This window comes from Typopeltis vanoorti, chromosome 6 (genome assembly GCF_054136105.1).
Source record: "Typopeltis vanoorti isolate ZY-2024b chromosome 6, IOZ_Tvanoo_1.0, whole genome shotgun sequence".
NCBI classification, from domain to species: domain Eukaryota; kingdom Metazoa; phylum Arthropoda; class Arachnida; order Uropygi; family Thelyphonidae; genus Typopeltis; species Typopeltis vanoorti.
The window spans coordinates 155,206,869-155,227,689 of record NC_143554.1 but is presented as its reverse complement, the minus strand read 5'-3'; the positions used below and the strand labels follow the sequence as shown (position 1 = coordinate 155,227,689).

Genomic DNA, 20,821 nt, shown 5'->3' with positions numbered 1-20,821 from the left:
CATTAGAAAAGGTCAAGAGACGATTGAGTAAAGTGGTTTTTGGTCTCTCGAATGTTGAATATGAAAACAGATGGAGAAAATGCAATTTGCAGAAATTGGTGGATAGAAGGAGGAGAGTGGATTTGCTTGCGTCATATAAGCTATTAAGAGGTTATTACCGACTGATGTTGAAGAGGTTTTGCATAGAATGGATGAAAATAGGGAGAGAACAAGAGGCCATCCATGAAAGCTTTATAAGGAGCGTGTGACCAAGGGGGTTGAGGATCAGGTTTTTTGCATGGAATGGAGAGTGGTAGGTGATTAGAATGCATTCTGATTTGTCATCATCACACCATCAATTTCTTGATATGTACCTTCAAGGTGTGTTTAGCCTACTATGAGAGCACTACATGATTAGGTTTACCTTTTTAATAATCTCTTGTTATTATTAATTTTCCTCCCCGTTAGTTTGATATTGTCGTACGTAACATCTCATGCTTCTGTGCACCACTGACTAAATCAATCCACCAAGACTTCGGTCCTCTTCTAGGTCACTTTCCCGCCATCAAACACCTGTATTGCTAACCTATTCTCCCCCATGCTGTTAAAGTGGCCATATCACCTTAGATTAGCTCTGCTGACACATTCCTGAATGCTAACAATGTCAAGTTCCTTTCTAATATCTTCATTTTCAAAGTATTCTGCTATTGACGTCACGTGATCACTTCTCTAAATTTTCTTACACCTCTCATATCTGTGGTCCCTACTCATCGATCAAGTGCTTTGTTTCTAACCTAGCTCTCAGATCTATAATTTTAAACTGGCTTGAACACTGTCTTGTATACTGCTAGTTAGATAATGTGGATAATTTCTTTCTTATTCCATATAAATTATACATTTATTCAACTGGCTCCACACCAAACCACTTTGCTTATTCTGTAGTCTATTCCCAAATTTAAATTGTCAATCTGACTAAAAACTATGCCCAAATAGCTGAAATAATTATTGTTCTATGGGTTCCAAAAATTTCTGAAGCATTTTGATTTTCCAAGTACAGGGCGGCCATAAAATAACTTTCCCTCTTTGGAGGCATCTATAGCTAAAACCAATAAACGGAATGAGACCAAATTTTATATTGAGACTTTTGAAGGCATGGGGAGATGATTTCAGCGAAAAAAAGATTTAGTAGCAAAAGTCGCGGATAGGGGAAATTTTGGCGCTGGCGGAGCCGAAAGCAGTCAAATATTTGCAGTAAACGATGTAAAAAGCATTATGCAAATTTTACTGTGCGTACGTGACAGCAGCGCCACCAATTTAACTTAAAAAGGGATTGGGAATGTTCAGGCAGTTATTCCAATGGACTAATGAATTGTGCTCAATATGCGTCCTACCTTGCCTCAGCGTGCTTTACTTGTTAAGTTGTTTTACCTTAAACAGTGCAATGCCGTAGCGGCCCTTCGGGAATTCAGAAGGCTTCATAACCTGCGTACAGGTCCTATGTCAGCTGTAGGACTAAGAGCTATGATTAAGACCTGGCAGAGGACGGAAGCAGTGCAAGAAGAGACAGTAACAGACGTTACTGGTCAGCAGTTCAACAGACGTTAAAGGTCAGCACATTGAAAATCGTGTATTGGTCCAGGGGACCCTGATTCTGATGAATAAAACATTATTTCCTGCGAGTTCAATCATTGCATTAATTTCTGTGTCTCTCACAAGTTGTTATTTTAGTTTAATAATAAATATTATTATTATTGTAACACGCCACATATCAAGCTGGAATGAATGACGCCGCTGTCGCTTACACTGTCGAAATGTTATTATTCCATTTTATCTGCCTTTAATGTAATTATCCGTTTTTTTTCTCCTCCGCCAGCGCCAAAATTTCCCCTGTCAGAGACTTTGATACTAATTTTTTTTTTTTTCGTGGAAATCATCTCCCCATGCCTCCAAAAGTCTCAATATAAAATTTGGTCTCATTCCGTTTATTGGTTTTAGCTACAGATGCCTCCAAAGAGGGAAAGTTATTTTATGGCCACTGTACTTCACTTATTCTGCACCACAACGACTACACTAATAATTCAAAAGGTCGAGAATCAAGTATGACAGAAATATAATTGTGTTACTACTTCTTATGAACATGATAACCGTCCTTCCGAATAATTAACTTACCTGAAATGTTTGGTGCAGAAATCCACCTTCACACTGGGATTCAATCACTGGTGCTGTGTCATTGATATACTCTATATAATCACCATCGTTCACATGTTTAGCACCCTCTTCGTCCATCATTTTGCTACAACAAAATATAAACAGTATTCTGAAGAATTGCTTTAAATACAGTATAATAATCATATTTTTTATTTTTAATAATTAATTTTATTAATTAGTATAGGGTGTTACAGAATGTACTATATGATACAGTGCAAAATTTATTTTTTGATAAATAATTATAAAATTATAAAGAATACTGTGATAGATGTGGACTAAGACAAAAGTATTATTATGATATGCACAATGGAGTATATGTGACTAGGCATGAAAATACTACTACTCAGTGGGGCTTGTGGCTTGAAATCGTGGGGGTGCTGCAACTTTCGAAATATACATACACACTGTAAGTACAGTGTACACGTGTTTGGATAAAATATCAAAATTATGGTAAAAATTTTAAAAAAATGTACACATGAAAAAATATTGTTTATTGTCGATAAAATTATACAGTTTTTTGTAATTCAAAATTACTTAAAAATAAAATCCATTTCCATAACCCCAATAATGTTCTAAAATAAAAACTATAACAAATGTTATGTCTTTAATTTAATGTCCAAATATTTAAAGAGACGGTGTAAACACGATAAGCACTACAAACACTCTATTACTGGCGCAAACTGCATATAAACAACAGTGGAACTGCGCGACGGACAGTGCCGTATTACGCTAATAGCTCGCATCTCACTATGACGTGCATATGACACTGTGCTGCTAGAGTCCTTCGCCCTCCTAAGTGCTACAAGATGGATTTTTATTATTTTTTATACAAAATAAGAGAATTGTATAGGATTGTTGATGATCAAATTAAATATTACAAGCAAATATAAATGAATTAATAAATATATTTATATATCGAGAAAAATTGGGGATGCTGCAGTTCCGTACTGCCTATGCACGAGTCGCCCCTGATCAAAACCACAGTTCCATGTGCAATGATATGCTATTTTCTTAGCAATACAAACAAAAAATCACTATGCAAATTATCCTCAAACTATATGTTAGTCCTTACGAGTTTTGTGCGCTGAGAGTTACTTCATTTTCCATTTATATTATCCTAAGCCTAATCATGGTACTAATACTAACTTATTATACGAGTTTAAAGAAATTCGTATGACAGGTTAGTTATTATACTCTTAGTTTAAAAAAAAAAAAAAGAAAGAAAGAAAAAAAAGACATTGCCAAAAATACAGTTTCTAACTAATTCAGTTATAGTTCTTTTTCATTTTAATTTTAAATGGTATTTTCGTTGTCATTTCATGACTGGCTACACTCTAATAATAACAGCACAAAGCAACATATAGGAACTTACATATACAGCACGATATATTTTCCTCTTGAACTTTGATTCACCTAATATTAAACCAAAAAGAAGTTTGCAATTTCCGACAAAGTTGTTAGTAAAAATATCAAAATATCAAAAATATCAAAAATATCTTGCTATCGAAAAACCAACTGTTCGCTTCAGCAAATAGGCTAAATGTAAGATGGTTTGAGATTTATAGTAGAAAACTGAAACTGTCGCTTACCAAAAGTATATGTAGAAAGGGGAGGAAATCAGCTTTTTATCAGATGCTATCTTAAAAAGAAACTAAAACTGTAAAACAAGAATGTTATCAAATGTTAGATTAAAAAAAAGTTAGCTAAGATCCTGTGATATTTGGACCCAGTCATTTGCTGTTGCCACAGCAGATGGCAATTAAAGCACGTGTTACACTTGCTAATAACATCTTCTGTTTATAGCAACTAACTGATTGACTCAAGTTGACTGACCGGAAGCACTTTTTTGTATCGTCACATCCCTTTTAAATAAACGAATTAGGATCACGCTATAAATTATCAGATAACATCTAAAAAAGAAACCAAAACTAAAACAAGAATGAAAAGTTAGCTCGTATCACTGTGACTGGATGCACCCATTATTTATCATTTGCTATTGCCACTGCACATGGCAATCAAAGCAGGCGGGGGCAACATGGTCTTGTTACAGGTCGGTCTTGCCTTAGTAATTTATTAACTATTTATAATAGAGACAGCTCAGTTGGATCAGTGAAATGGTTACACAGTGAAACTACTGGATTTTTGCTAAGGCTTTGACACGATACCTCATGGAATACTGCTACGCAAATTAGAACAAATGGGGATGAGTATTAGAGTGGTGATCTGGATACGAGAATGGCGTATGGACAGATACCAAAAAGTAGCGTATGGAGAAGCAGGTGAGTAGTGGTGTGCCACAAAGCTCTGTGCTTGGATCATTATTGTTTAATTTGTACATAAATTATATAGGAAATGACTTGAAGGGAGATATTCACGCTGCATGCTTCATGCTCTCTACATCAAGCTGATGTAGAGAACGTGCAGAATGATTTACTCATAAATAAGCTGGCAGTACAGGCGAAATACACGTATAATAGATATTAGTTTAATGTGGAAGAGTGTAAAGTTATGCATTTTGGGATTAAACGATTGCAAGTTGTGTACCACACTGATGAAAATGTACTCCAGGAGATTGATGAGGCTAGAGACTTGGGGGGGGGGGGGTATTGGTGGATAGAGAGTTGAAGTTCAGAAGACATATTGCCAAGGGTGTAGTCCTAAAAGAAATAGTGCCAAGGAAACAAAAATCCAGAGCACGAAGTGCGGCATTATTATTATTATTATTATTATTATTATTATTATTATTATTATTATTATTATTATTATTATTATTATTATTATTATTATTAACCATAAACTATCTACACAACAAACTCCGAACAATAAGTGGCAAACTCTGCAGGTTAAAAGACATAGTTCCCATAAGCTTAAAAACACTAATATACAAAGCACTATGCCAAAATATACTAAGATACGCTATAACAACGTATGCTTTCTGTGCCCCCTTCAAACTAAATAGATTAATGTCTCTACAGTACAAAATGATAAAACTGATCTTTTAGGAACAAAGAGAAAATAATGACTTTATATACATTACAATGTCAGAATACAAAATACTGACAGCAAAACATTTATGTCACTATGCAGCTTTGCTAAAACATTATTTCGATGCCAACTACAGGACAGTCAGAAATACATGCCGTATAACAAGACCTCAGACTACTAATTATATCACATATAATAAATACAATAATCACTACGGAAAGGCCACGCGAAACTTCTATAACCCAGACATGATAAACAAATTACCTTTTGAACACAGAAACCTTGCAAACTACGCACCCAAAATACCATGCAAACTGAATGAAACACAATATATTCGTTCTGGCTTCCAGTTCAGCGACGCATCAATACATTCCAAATTATTGTGTGTGTGTGTATGTGTGTGTGTGTGTGTGTGTGTGTGTGTGTGTGTGTGTGTGTGTGTGTGTGTGTGTGCGCGCGCGCGCGTGCGTGTGCGTGCGCGCGCGCCCGCGAATTTCTCATTCATAGATTTCGTAGCTTCCCAACACAGCAAAAAAAAAAAAAAAAACCAATAAATAATAACCAACTAGTGTCATCCTCAGATAAGCTTACATATAAGCTTCGAGGATGAAAGCAGAGAAATTAGTTCTCATCCAAGATGTATAATATCTAATCAAATGTATGTAATGTATGTAATAACTGTAACAAAAGTATGCAATATAGAGTGATTATATCCATTGATATTGTACATATAGAGTGTAAAATTGCAAAGAAACATCTGTAATAATCATCATTATGAATATTATAATAATATACGTTGTAAACAGTTATTGTTATTATTATTATTTTAAAAAAAAAACTTTATGTACGAGAAAGTATTTGTTATGCATAATTGTGTTCCTATAATGTATGTAATTTATCTGAGAAATAATAATAATAAAAAGAAAAATTATTGCGAAGGCCATATGGTAGAGAAATTGCCTTGTTTTCTGAAACGAAAATGACAAGAGCAGCAAGCTGCTATTTTTTGACCAACGCTGGAAATGCATTATAATTCTTGTAATTTATTATAATGAATTGAAAACTTTTGATAGTTTTAAAAAAGTACTAGGGCGTGGCCCTGGCGCCCTAGTACTTTTTTACATTTCCACATCTAGATTACTGTGCTCAGGTCTGGTCGCCTGCATTCCTTGGAGATGAGGAAGTGGTAGAAAAGATTCAGAGGCAGTTGTGTAATTCTGTCCAGTTCAGTATAGTAGGCTGCAGTACAGTAACGAGGGTATGAAGCGGCAGTGGCAAGTGTCTAATTTGCGCCCCCTAACCCAAAACTGACAAAAATGGTGAAACATTTAAATGTACCAAGTTAAATTTTACTAACTACAATGCGTGAATACTTACTATTAACCCCGTCAAAATGAGTTGCAGTGTGTTGCAGAATTTATCTAAAGCGACGTATTGCCGAAATTTAAAAATACAATATACAATAACGGACTTTTATATATATTTATTTATTTTTATTTTTTACGTTTTGCGCCCCAAACCTAGTTGCGCCCGTGGCGGGCGCCTCTTTTGCCATGCCCTCGTTACGGCACTGGTAGGCTGGGATGTTGCTTGGGTATTTTTGCACCTCATTTAACCTAAACCAATGTAGTTCCAGAACTTGACTTTGCATGGCAACTAGGCTGTATGATTTCCACGAAGAATTCTAAGCCCGTGTGTAGAATATTGCTAAGCTGGGACAGCCTTGTTTTATCCCTAGAGAGTAAGAAAGTGTGCGGTGAGTTGTTTATTTATTTTCGCTGGATAGTAACTTGACTGTCTGCGTGAAGTAAGCAGTGGCGCACCCAGAGGGGGGGAAGGGATACCTGGCTCCCCCTCCAAAGAAAAAAGGAAAAAATCACTGGAAAATTTTCCAAAAATCTTTTCCTAATTAAATTTCTTTTTTTAATTAATGTTGTATCGTGTCTTCTATGTCTATACTACTCTTATGAATTACCGTTCATCGCAGATGCTCAGTTATAGGTCGTATGCGAGGCGTAGTGTGTATTCTCAAATCGTCTACACAACCCGAGCCCCTCCTCCCCCCCCCCCCCAGATTAAATCCTGGGTTCGCTACTGGTAGTAAGAGCCATATCTTCAGGCCCTAAGGTTAGCTAAGGGTGCACTGCACCCGGGCGGCAACACTGACTTTAACACGACATTAACTAATATAATATTAATAACCCTTACTTTTAGTTGTCAGACGGGCGACCGATAAAAGTTTGCACCGGTGCGGCAAATACCCTTGGCGCGCTCTTGGTCATATCCATTTGATCTCAAAACTTCAAAAACATACTTGTTCATCTCTGTCAAAAGCTTTTTCTTAGTCAGGTCTGATTTGTGCCAGGCTTTCGTCGATGTTAGCAATGTGGATGTTTAATTTTTTAAATGAATTTAAAATTTAATATTCATATTTTTCATATTTTTAAATTAATTACAAATTTTAAATTCATAGGTCGTTTAATTCATTTTCTTCATCCGTTTTATTTATGATTTTCTTTTATGCTATTTGATGAATAATTCTATGCTCTGTTATTAGTTCTTTATTTTCTACACTTTTTCCAAATAATGTAATTTCTCAGCTCAGTCAAGTCCTGTACCAAGTACTATGTTATCCTTACCTTCAAGAAATATATACACTGGAAAGTCATAATAATAATAATTTTTAATATAATAAATCTCTTCAGTTTAAAATTTATTTCTAGCGTAAATTGGATAGAGGGAGCAGTTCTATTGACAAAATAGTTTGTCTTTTCTAGTTTACTATCAAATATTAAGTTTCCTGAAAATCTGAAGTATATATTTTTTTTATTTTTCAAGTACCCAGCGATTTCATTCACCGCAAGTTTCATGGTACATTACAGGGTACATTAATCGTTTTTCAGTTTGCTTGTTCTTATATGTATACCACAATAAACATAATTACTTTACATACAACGTATCAAAGTTCTTTGAATTTTTGTGCTTTATTCTTCAATAAATGGGGGAAAATGTCTTCATTGGTGCTATAAATTTATTAATATATCATTATGTAAACAAATAAATTTTATATGAATTTTGGAATATATATACTGTCACATGTATCTGCACACTGGTGCGAGAGTTGCTAGGCTGTCCCGATTTTTTTTTAATAATGGTGATTTTATTTATCAAAATTTAATAAAAATATTTCATTTTATGTATTCATTTGTTTTTTAACATATACAAAATAGAAAAAATGCATTAAATAATATGACGTAATTAATATATTATAGTTGTAATAATAAAATATATGTTTATTTTATTTTTATCTGAACGGAATTGCATAAATTATTATTCTTTTTTGGTTCTTCTTTCCTCATCCCCCCCCCATGCTAAATGCTAAATTTCTTGGCTAGACAGTGCACTTTGGATGAAGTGAGTTTTTGTTTGAAGTTACAATAAATTGCCCATAGTAATAAAAACTTTGATGGGATACAAGCTCATGCATAATAAAAACAAATGTCTGGAAACAAATAAATAATATTACATATGAAAAGTTGTGTGCTGATATTTCTACCAGTACGAAGACTCGATCTGGTATTGCACATAAAAATGATTGACGTGTGGTACGCAGACGAAAGGAGGATAATGAGGAAGTGATTTATGTATTTATCAACTAAGTGTATGTTCACTTCTGTATTAGTCTTATTTTGGGTTAAAACTCCTTATCATAAATGTGTGTCTTCACAAGATTCGAATTAGGTCGTGATGTATTTATCGAAAGCAATATCGTAATTTTTTTAATATATTATAATTTGGTTACATTAGTGTAAAATCATTCATAATAAAACTTTCATGATAATAAAATTTTCATAAATTTTTATAGAGAGATAACGAAACTTTAAACTACATGGGGGGTGTAGCTCAGTGGTAGAGCATTCGACTGCAGATCGAGAGGTCCCCGGTTCAATCCCGGGCGCCCCCTTGATTTTTATGTGCACTATAATGTGTGTTCTTTACTTTTTTGAAATAGCGATCTTAATACAAGATTCTGAATAGAATACCAAATATTTTTGCCATTTAGCTTTTTCGCCTTTTGTTTAATAAATTAAATTTTCAAAAACACGCAACTCGACTGAAACGGAAAGCATTTTCGTAAGTTATGTTACAAGCAGTTAGCTTGCTGTGCTAATCAATTGTAAACTGAGCATGGTAACGGATGTAATAAAATAAAATTATGCAGGAAATAGGATAAGGGAATTTAGATTCGATTTAGAGGGCTAAAAATATAAAAGAAAAAAAAAAAGAGAGAGATGACATGTCAGAATATTTAATTGTATTAAGCTAAGGGATGTGTGTAATTTGGTACAACTTTTTCTCATTCAGTTGAAGAATCACAACATAATAAGACAGCGAGATAAAGACCTGGAATAATAAGGGCAGTAATTGTCGCGGAGAATTGTGTATGGGGGGGGGGGGGGGAGAGCAAAAATTGCTCCCCAGAAGAGAGTTTTTTCTTTTCATTTTAACCGATTTCTACCAAAGTTGAATTTTTTTTATCCTTATGGTTTATGATCCTCTCAGAAATTCCAATCGGATATTTGGGGGGGTGGGGAATAACTTCCCCTGCAAAAGTTTTCTTTTTTTTTTATATATATATATCTGTAAAGAGTAAACGATTTAAGAAACTGTTTATTCTTATCTTCTTCTTATTGTGCTATCTTCTATCGAAGGTCAGCGACCATCTTGGCGAACATACTGCGCTCTTGTGCTAATCTGGGCAGCTGTGCACTGCTCTTTCCTGTCCACGTCTTGATGTTGTCAAACCACGATATTCTTTTTCTTCCTCTAGTTCCTTTGCCATCAATTCTTCCTACCAAAATAGTTTGTAGAAGTTGGTATTTGCTGTTTCTCATGATGTGGCTAAGATATGATGTTTTTCGTTTCTTGATTATTTGTACAAGATGTTTAGCTTTGCCAATGGATTTTAAGACATCTTCATTGGTAATTTTTTCTGTCCATGATATCTTTAGCATTCTTCTGTATAGTCACATCTCAAAGGCTTCGATTTTCTTGTTGGTTGTCGCCTTCAATGTCCATGTTTCAACTCCATAGAGCAGAATAGACCACACGTAGCATTTCAGCATTCGGCATCTGACTTCCATGTTTAGGTCTTTATTGCAGAATAGTGTTCTCATTTTCATGAAGGACTGCCGTGCAACTTCAATCCTTGCTTTTATATCTATTTCTGGTTATTTATATTTATTTATTTATAGTTATTTATAGTTATGAATAGTTATTTATTCTTATAACTTATCTTAATAGAAATCAATTCTCTGTCTAGACCGATGCCTTTATTTGAACCTCTTTCTAGAAATATTAATATTTAAAAATAAATAATGTATTACGCACATATCAGATATGGTTCCTCTTCCAATATGTTTATACGCATATTGTCAAATTTTATGCTTCAATTGGTTCGTATTATTATTGCTACGTGACACTTCCATAAGGATTCACACACAACCATAATCCATCATATACGCACAGCGTCATCTACCGCCACTAAAAGTATTTTTTTTCTTCTTTTTTTTTTACTTAAGTATAAAGAGCTAATAAGCTTCATTTCGGCAATGAAAACATTACTTAAATTAAGGGGATATTAAATCCCACATAGTTTTAAAACCGAATAAGAAACTCAAAGATTGGAATCAGAGAGTTCCTTGCCGAATATAGTAAAACTATAAAGTATCGGCGACATTAGCGTTAGCCAATGCAAGTGACCCTAGTACGTAGTACAATACCCGACGACTCGTTGCAAAGGTGGGTTTTTCTTTTTGTCTATAAACTTGTGTAATTGTACCTATTTGCCTTTATAATGAAGTTTTATTTTATGGAATGGAGTAAAACGAAATAATGAAGTTTTATTTTATTTTATGAGCATTACTTACGTGGATTTGGTCTTTCTATTATTTGACTTAAAATTATAAATAATTATAAATAATATCTCATTTAGTCCCATTCTATTGTCATGTGCACTATTTACAACAACACAATAAACTAATTTATCAGCTCCAAATGTCAATATTAGCCTGTACTTTCTCTCCCTTATCTTATGAGCGATATAAGACGGGAAATTTCAGATTTTGTAATCTATTTTATCTCTCTTCTTTCGGATCGTAATGCATAAATATTCTCCAGAAATATTTATTTTATTATTTGCATTTACCATTAGGATAAAACTTCTTGTTATATTCTATTTTCATTCAGATTCAGATGAAATGAAATATCTCTATTGAGCCAGAAGGCTCAATTTTACTTGAGAAAAAAAAAATTCCATTCTTTAACAGCAAAAAAAAAAAAAAAAAAAAAAAAAAAAAAAAAAAAAAAAAAATCTAAAATGGCCGTTGTCATACTGTTCTTTAATAATTATGGGGAAAAAACACAATACATTCATTGTGGTTGATGGCAATTTCATAATTCTGATAAAAATGTAAACGAATATTGTGAATATAAAGTCTACAATTTCGATGTCGGTCCCAATAAATCAGATATTATTAATATTTTGATTTATTTAATTATAAATTATTTAAATAAATAGAAAAAGCTTCTTATTGCTTTTTATTGATACTCGTATAACCAGAATTTCGGAAATTAGCTTCACTGAGGTTGTTTAAAGCTTGACAGTTTGCAGAAGAACTTCGCAAAGCTTAAATCATAGACCAAGGACCATTTGGATTTCTGACGCAATCCATAGCTTCTCGTGATAAGTCCGTTGCTATGTGTCTATCTGATGTCACTTCCATGACATTGTTGATCTTTTCAATTTTACCATCCAACCATTCTGGCTAATTCACTGAGGAAGATACTATTTACATACGGAGTGAGGATAGAGCAATAAGCTCTCTCCCCTCTAGCCAATTATTATATGTATCATTTTGAGAAATGATCCATATAATACTGCTGTTCTCAAACTTCTATTCTAAGGTACATTGATGAAATATTCTCTATTTGGTCACATGACTCAGACATGTTAGACTCTGTCCTCTTCCATCTCAACAGCCAGAATCTATTTCACTGTAGAAAAAGAAAATAATAATAGCATGCCTTTTCTAGATACTCTACTCACAAGTCTTCCCCATAACTTTCTTTCTCAGTTTACAGAAACCCATCCACACAGGTGTATATACAAACACACTTTCCCATCATCTGTTTTTCCCTCGGCGATATGGTGTTATCAAACTTTTGGCAGCAGCGCCTCCAGCTTAGTTCTGCCCAAGCTTAAATTACTACTGAAATCTCCTTTATTCATCAGACCTTTGGTCTAATGATTACAATGCCAAAAATAAAAAATCACTTGTTAACCTCAGAAAAAAATTGTCAGAACTATAAAAAAGTACAATAAAAGCACTTCATTCAAACCTCATTAGAAGCGGACTGCCCTCATCCTCTCCAAAGGATTCTCTGCCTCCTCTCGCTCTGTTCCAGGTGTTTATAGGGTTCCTTGTTCTTGCAGCTTATCATACCATGGTCAAACTGGGATACCTGCAAACATCCGCCTAGAATAGGGGTCGGCAAAGTGGTCGATATCGACTCCTGGGGGGTCCATGTGGCTATCCAACAGGACGATAAAAGTCTAGGGATCAATAAACACCTAAAGCGATTTTGAGTAACACCTATTAAACATGCAACTGTTCATCAAACGCATCCTTCTAATTAGCCATTCCAAGTAAATCAATAAAATGATTTTCTTTAAATTTTTCTTATCGAGAAGCAGTAATGAAATAAAAGGGTGAAGGAATTATTATTTTTAAATTGAGAAATTTATTATTGATACATTTATTAATTTATTTAACATGATAGGGGTCGATGAGAGATCGAGGAATCCATGAAGAGATCAATGATGTAAAAGGTTTGCCCATCCCTCGACTAGAAGAACATAAAAAATACATCTGCCGCCATAAGTATGGTTAGTCAGGTCTAGCTCACTACAGTATAGAAAAAACTACCATGCTTCATGGATCTTACATCTGGGATCCTCAGAAAAAATAGCTATAATTCCGTACAAACTGTGCACTGCACAAACTAACACAAACTTCAAAGACTTTTTTTAGAATTAGCAGAAAATGTTTTAAAAATCCAACATAATCTTAATAAATATGGTCGTGTTAAACTTCTCAACATTAGGTAAACTTTAAATCTTATGCCACCTTTAGCCTTTTAACTCAGGCGACCTAACAGCTATGGCAAGCCAACAACAAAAATAGAGAACGCCCCTCGTAGGACTTCAGGCTTTCAGTCTAATATTTAACACATTGTGTAATTTCAATATTGTTTCCCTGACGATCTCTCAGTGACTGATACGAAATATAGAATTGTACAGTATAATACTATTCCCGAAACCACTAATCTGACAGCGCCATTTAGATTATATGTTGGCGATTAGGCTCCAAGGCTCAAACACACTGGATGCTTTTAGGACATTTTATCAGTTTAACATCCCCAAATAAATTTCACGATATAAAAATATGTAACATTCCATACATTAATTATGTTTCAAAGTGCTCATTATCTTTTCAGGTTTATAGACACTCTCCCCACACACCAATATCCAGCCCAATAGTGCATCATCCTTCTAACAATGGAACCGGGACTATTTGTTTGATGATACAGCTCTTGCCACAGAACTGAATCTTCGTTACACTTTTTAGCCAATGGCCACAACCTTTATATAACAGTCAAAATACCATATCGCCCACAATTTCTGCATCCGACACATTGAATCATTTTGAAAATTTGAGGAGCATGCATTTTAAAGCCATCTCTAATATCTTATCAGCTGTCAATAGGCTTTCTTATTCCACTCTAGGCGTCGCCTTTAAGAGGATAAGTTATTTTTCTGTTACGATTTGAATTTCCAAAATATTGTGAAATATGTTGAACTTATAATACATTAATATTAGTACTTTGGATGGACTAAAGGTTAGATAATCTGGAAACCTTGCTAGAGGTTCATAAAGTGTAGGTCTTCCCCTCTGGCTTTACGAAAAAAATTCTGAGGTTCGTAGTAAACGTTGATAAATTACACATTTAATATTGCACTATTGAAATTTTACAGGGACAAGTACTTTTATGCACAAAAGATACTGTTCGAAATCTTTGGAAATATTTGCTGTTAAATAATAATTTGATTTATAATCAAAATCATTACAAAATAATCGCCAATACCTAATTCTTTCAACACACTGGATGTCCTTCGTGCGTTTTACTCCTCTCCATAGTCTAGTTAGTGTTACCATTCTTCTATTGTCAGCACTTGATCTAACCGAATATCGGAAATCACTGTTAGGGAAATGAAGGCCACTGCCCAGAGCTTTGGTTTTACTTCAAGTAGGTCAATGCAGTCCAAGAAAGGAACTGAGAACATCACAACTGACTGGAAACAAAAGCTTCAAGTAGCACTCGTTTACATTGAAGCTCACGCAAGTTATACAAATATTAATCATAGCATCAATCCGACTTTCAAAGGACAAAGTGCAGAAGCCTTACCTCCTGTTAAGGCAATAGCTCTTTCTGGTCTCTCCAATGCATTTAGGAGTAACTTGCTTTACCATGCTTCCCAGCTCGCATATATCCGAAACCTCACCCAAAGCTCCTGGCATTTTTCTTCTCCTCAAGTTCCTGCTAATATGACCAAGGCACATTAGCTAGTATTATAGAAATAAAAGCTTGCTACATGGCTCCTTTGATCTTTCGTCAGACAGATATTAGAATCCCTCGAATTCTGGGTCCTGGAAACTATCGACACTTACCTTCTCTGATCTGGGTGATATTACTCCAATTATGGTCAAAACTTCTCCTTCAGAATTAATATCTATATTACATCCTCTCTATAATATTTCAGGTATTCATCTTAACACAGAGAACAAGCTTATTTTGTAATATGCAAAATATTTTGTGTTCAAGGAAAATTTTCTGCAAAACATAGGCTAATCAGGTGTAGGTTAAATGAAAATATTCCTGTTTAAGGCTTTGTGGAGAGCTACCTACGAAACTTTGCAGGAATACCTTGTGAGTCATGTGAAGGTGATATCTGAAAAATAAAGTAGTTCCAAAATGCAAGAGATATGATGTACCAAATGTAGATATACTAATTTTTCTGTGGCTGTAAGAAGGAGAAAAGCGATGCAAGCATAAATAACATTTTTATTCACTTTCATTTTGCATTCAAGGGCTGTACTGTTCAATGTGCTTCCCGGTATGCCACAAACTGCATCCTTTGCACAGTTTGTTCAACGGCAGAACGCAGCTTGGTTGAGACTGATGCTACGTTGTGGTGTCTTTCAGCACTGTCAAGTTATCAGGATGATCCCGATAAATCCAGTCTTTGAGAAATCCCCAGAGCCAGAAGTTACAGGGGGTCAGATCAGGTGAACGAGTTGGCCATGCAGTGGGATTTTTCACTTTGCACTTTGGCTTCCGTGAAATGTTCTCGAACAACCTCCTGTACGGATCGACTGATGTGTGGAGGAATCTCAGTTCTGCATGAAAATTATCGAATCCGTGCACGGGCTCTCCTGAAGTTGTGGCAAAACAATACCCCTCAGCATTAACTGAGCAGGTTACAGAACCCGACTGGTGAATTGGACTATTCTCCTTTGTTCTCAAAGAAGAATGGTCCAATGATAACCGAAGCTGTAAACTCGCACAGACAGTAACTTTAGGTGAATGCAAACAAATTTGTAAGATTTCAATCGGTTTTCGAGTAGCCTATACCGCAATTGTGGGTATTCACAGCCCTGTTCAGCTGAAAGTGAGCCTTGTCTCGCCATCCCAAGGTCACACAGCATCCAATTTCACTCGAGCAAGGAATGTTCCCGTTTCTTCAAAGCGACTAATCATTCGTCGTAGAGCCTATGGCGATAGTGGACCTCTTCGACATTTGTTCAGGCTAAGAAATTTGCGGAGTGCAGCAACAGCATTGCAATTGTTTAGGTAGATCTTCACGATCAAAGCACTTTGGGACAAGGTTAATGCCATTACTGTGGACGGTATTAACAATCAGAATGAGGGGAAAATCCCGTGTCCATGTTTTTAAACCCTCCTGGCACCTGCCGAGATGAGTGATATGTAAATTCCATGCATTTGGTGCTTACAACGTCCCTGATAGTGAATTTTGGAACAACTATTTTTTCCCCTCAGATGTTGTAATAACTTAAACAGAGCATTCCTTATTTCTTACAATTTCAACTATTTTCGTCACTTAAAATGACTATTGAGAATTGACATATTTACCAACAATACTCTTGGTATTTATTAATCTAGTGCTTTATTAATATCAATTATTTTTAATATGATTGATATTACGATTTCAGGCAAAATTATGATGTTCCAAGAAATTTCACTGGATTTCTTAATTTTATTAAAGTAAATTTACTAAAATAAAAAAAAATAAATAAAAAAATCAGCTAACGCCTTTTTTATTCCGATATATAGGGAGTAGGCGAAGTCGTTTTTCCTAATTCAAAACTCGTCTAAAAAGAATAGTTATGCATATAACAGTATTTGCTGAACATGCGCATGCACGCGCAACCAGAGTAATGGCAGATATCTGTTCGACCACAGATACGAGACCTTCGGCTGGCAATGTGCCAAGAAGAGTCAATTCATGTTGAAGGGGGAAAGGGAATAAGCGGATGTACAAATTCGTTACCAACACACGAAATCACGTCACGTGCTTTATACGTAAAAATTTCCAACTGTTGTACAAGCAAAAAGTTACCACTTCAAAAACTAGAATTTTCCTGAAAGAAAAGCTAATTTTCTGACGTATAATAATAAACACTCATTCCACGAAATGCATTCATTACCCTATTCGGAATGGATTCGCCTTCTGCCATGAGCAGAAGTGTAGTGGGATCTCACATCTGTGGTCGCACAGTATATATAAAATAATAGTGAAGAAGAGCAATCTGGATTCAAATGAATCTGATGACTACATTTTCAAAAAGTCTGTTTCCTACTGTAACTTCAATTAAAATAACCCATCCATCACATTTAGTTCTTGCATGTGACTGCTGCAGACCAATCCACTATTTCAGATATTGGAGAGAGAGAGAGAGAGAGAGAGAGAGAGAGAGAGAGAAGCTGAACAGTGTCTTCAATCCTTGTACAATAAACGGAGTTTGTCCTCAGTGCTATTAAACTGACTTGACTGCATTGAGGGAGCTAAACATGCATTTCAAAACGTACATGTAAAGAAATGAACCACACATACCCGATGGAATATTACACATTATTTTAACTAAAATATTCCTTTATTTTTAATTATTTTATTTGACGTTTACTTTTCCATTTACATTTGTATTTTACATTAAAATTATTGGTCTATTTTGTCTTAGCATTCAATTATTTCCAACTACCTGACTTCTAATTGGTGCGTTGAATCGTCTCTGATGACACACACTGGGCAGTCAGCAACTATGCATCTTTTCCAGTGGTCAATAACTTCTTTAGAAGAAACGCAGTGGGGAACTGGACAAGACTTTCTAGCATTGCAAGAACTCATGTGCTTGATTACATTTCTCATTCTTCGACACAGAGGTACAGAACAGCAACGTCCCTTCGAATCTGTTGGATTTTCCAACTGACATTTGTGTGCATGCAGTAAAATACGAAGCTGAGCAGTCTGAAGGTTGAGCTGTTTTTGCGATCTTGCATCGCTAATGGATGGAGATGGTGGTGTTGAGCTGCCATTTCCATGATTGAGTTTCTCTGTCTATAAATAGATAAAAGAAAACAAAACAAACAATTTGATGCAAATTAATTAACTGGAAGATGCAGAGTAACTAATGAAAGGAAACATTAATGACTAATTTTCAGTCAGTAAATCGAAAATCATTATGAGAGGATGTCACAAAGTGTCCACAATGACGTTTTAGCAACTCAGTAACCAGGAGTAATCCAGATAAAACAATGATAAATTTTTCGTCTTACATATGAGGTTGTTGGAACACCGAGAGTGTTCTACTGAACTCTAATAAGTTTGGAAGTGCTTTGAATAAATTATTTGCCTGCGGAGTCAAAATTGTTCTTAGAGTTGACTGTCGCCATAATGCGGAGTATTACGCTCACCCTGTGTAGAGGATGTGCAGAGCATTATGGAATACAAATAGAAATCTCATGCGACGTCAACTACTCTCTATAAAGAGGCAGGCAAGAATCCCTCATACGCAAAATTTTGTTTCCACACGTCATCTAACTATCCAGTGGAAAATTTTATGAATATTTCTTAAGTTTTTAATGACACTTGAACACGATCAGAAGACGGTAACATGGAGGTTGAAGTCGTGTGATGATGATGAGAATGGTGGGGGAGTAGAGAGGAATACTTCCTATCTCGTACAGCTACCGTTTAGATTGCATTATCTTAGTTCTGCTGATGATATGATATTTATTTTTTTTAATGAAAAATATTAAAATCTTTTAACAACCAGCGTATCCATGAATCCAGATATAATGAAGGTAATTTTGCTATAGTAGAATAATAGTACAAAGTATAGCTTATGCTCTCTCCAATGGAATTAATGACAGATCGTAATGAGAGACAACCATTCTATTAAAAAATAAACAAATACATAATAATAAAGTTCTACTAACACCACAGACTAAAATAAAAATAAAAGAATGTTCGCTTAAAGATTTTCATTCAACTTACCTCTACATATCCTGAAAGGTCACGCAACAGCCCATTAAGTCTTTCGGTAGTTGCTTTCAACTCGCTCTTAAGTTCTTCATTTTCCTTTCTTTGTTCCTGAAAAGACAGAAAGCTTAGGAGAAAAATCTATTTAGCGATATAAAATCCTTTGGGGGTTTCGTCAAATGTGTGTAAACAGGACAATGGGGAAGGGATAGGTCAGGTCGGTTAATCCAGAGTTACATTTTGTATGGATAAAAAATAATTCGAAATGCCTGCGGCATTTCGAATTATTTTTTAATTTAACGTCAAAAATCTGTTTTTCCGAGATTTTACTTCCATCCTTTTATCATACTTTCTCCATCAGCTAAATCACAAGCTATTATTATTCACAAATCGCATTTATCACTTCTTAAAGTTTTTACTTGATTGTTATAATAATCCAAACACAAAAATATTAGTTTCCTTTTCTAACTAGCTTCACGTTTACGTTTTTTAGAAAGCAATTAAACATTAACTAGGACTGCGGAGCCAGTTTTAATTACTTTATTTTGATTGTGCCAATTCCAGTGTGTGTGTGTGTGTGTGTTTCTGATAAGAAGCGGCTACCAAACAAATCCCACTATCTGTCTATCTGTTCCGTGCACCACCAGAACACCGGATGTGCAAAAATCACTCACATATGTGAAACTTTTTTTTCCGTTTATTTATTTATTGAGTTCTAAGAAGATGTCGTACTTGTACAGTTCTCGGTTACGCAGGAAATATTTGATTTCTTAATATTTTATAATAATAATGACTGTCTAATGTCATTTTAAACATATTTTTCTTTCTAAATTTCATTCAAAATATTTATTTGCGAAGTTATATTGCGAAGTTCGGTAGAACTGTATATAAAAAAGGAAATTAAATGACTCTACTATACCGAGAATGACAAGTTTAATGTTAAGATACAACTAGTTTCGTTGAATACATCAACTTCTTCAGGTATCACAGGCAAAGAATTAAATAAAAAATAACAGAGACATGATAAAGTACATTAACAGATCTAGTATAAAACACACAAGTACATTTACATTTAAAAGAGAGGAATGCGTGCTTCAGTTCCAACTGAAGTTGACTGCGAGCGAGAGCTGGCGTGAGTGCGCCAGTATTGGATAGTGGCAACGTGTGCGTCAGAGATATCGTAGCTAAGGCTATTGTTAATATGAGATGAATCAAGCGATATTTCTCTAGATTCAATTATTTTTCTTTCAAGTTCATCATAGCACACATGGATATTAGAAGTTAGTGGCCAGTCTACGAGGGGTTGGCGGCCCTCATCCGAGTTGATAGAGAAGAGAACGCTTCTCTATCAACGGCTAGAGAGAGCGCTGGCTCTGGTTCTGTTGTAGCAAATGTCTCTTTGGTGTTCTTCCAGGCGTAAAAGGATGGATTTAGCTGTCTGGCCGTAGTATCCATCCTTTTACGCATGGAACAACAAAGAGACATTTCTTACAACAGAACCAGAGCCAGCGCCCTCTCTAGCCACCTTCTCTTCTCTATCAACTCTTTTCCTCTCTTGTAAATGTACTTGTGTGTTTTATACTAGATCTGTTAATGTATTTTATCATGTCTCTGTTATTTTTTTATTTAATTCTTTGCCTGTGATACCTGAAGAAGTTGATGTATTCAACGAAACTAGTTGTATCTTAACATTAAACTTGTTATTCTCGGTATAGAGTCATTTAATTTCGTTTATATATATATATATATATATATATATATATATATATATATTCATATCATCTCATACTAATAGATAACTTCAGTCTTTCTCATCATTTTCCACCACAGAAACTCGGTACTATTTCCACTTTAGGACACAGAGCTCGCTCTATTTTAAACGATCCAGATGAGCTTCAAAAAAGAAATTAATCCCCTCTCACATATTTTTGAACAAAATGGATATCATAAAAGAACAATTAAGAAATT

The 20,821-nt window shown here is 34.9% G+C and overlaps 1 protein-coding gene and 1 non-coding gene across 3 annotated transcripts in view; one reads left to right on the top strand and one right to left on the bottom strand.

Annotated features, from left to right (window-relative positions):
• LOC150106125 (TNF receptor-associated factor 4-like) overlaps nt 1-3,728 on the bottom strand; it is a 31,079-nt gene extending 27,351 nt beyond the window's left edge. For both annotated transcript variants that reach the window (XM_090393869.1, XM_090393870.1), the window contains exons 1-2: nt 3,560-3,728; nt 2,149-2,272 (exon numbers count right to left, since the gene is read on the bottom strand). In XM_090393869.1, coding sequence (XP_090249995.1) covers nt 2,149-2,268 — 120 coding nt within the window. In that variant the 5' untranslated portion in view covers nt 2,269-2,272; nt 3,560-3,728. The remainder of the gene's footprint in view (nt 1-2,148; nt 2,273-3,559) is intronic.
• Nucleotides 3,729-9,064: 5,336 nt separating this feature from the next.
• On the top strand, nt 9,065-9,136 carry TRNAC-GCA (transfer RNA cysteine (anticodon GCA)). The gene has a single exon. It is a non-coding gene; the product is annotated as a tRNA-Cys (tRNA).
• Nucleotides 9,137-20,821: the final 11,685 nt, after the last annotated feature.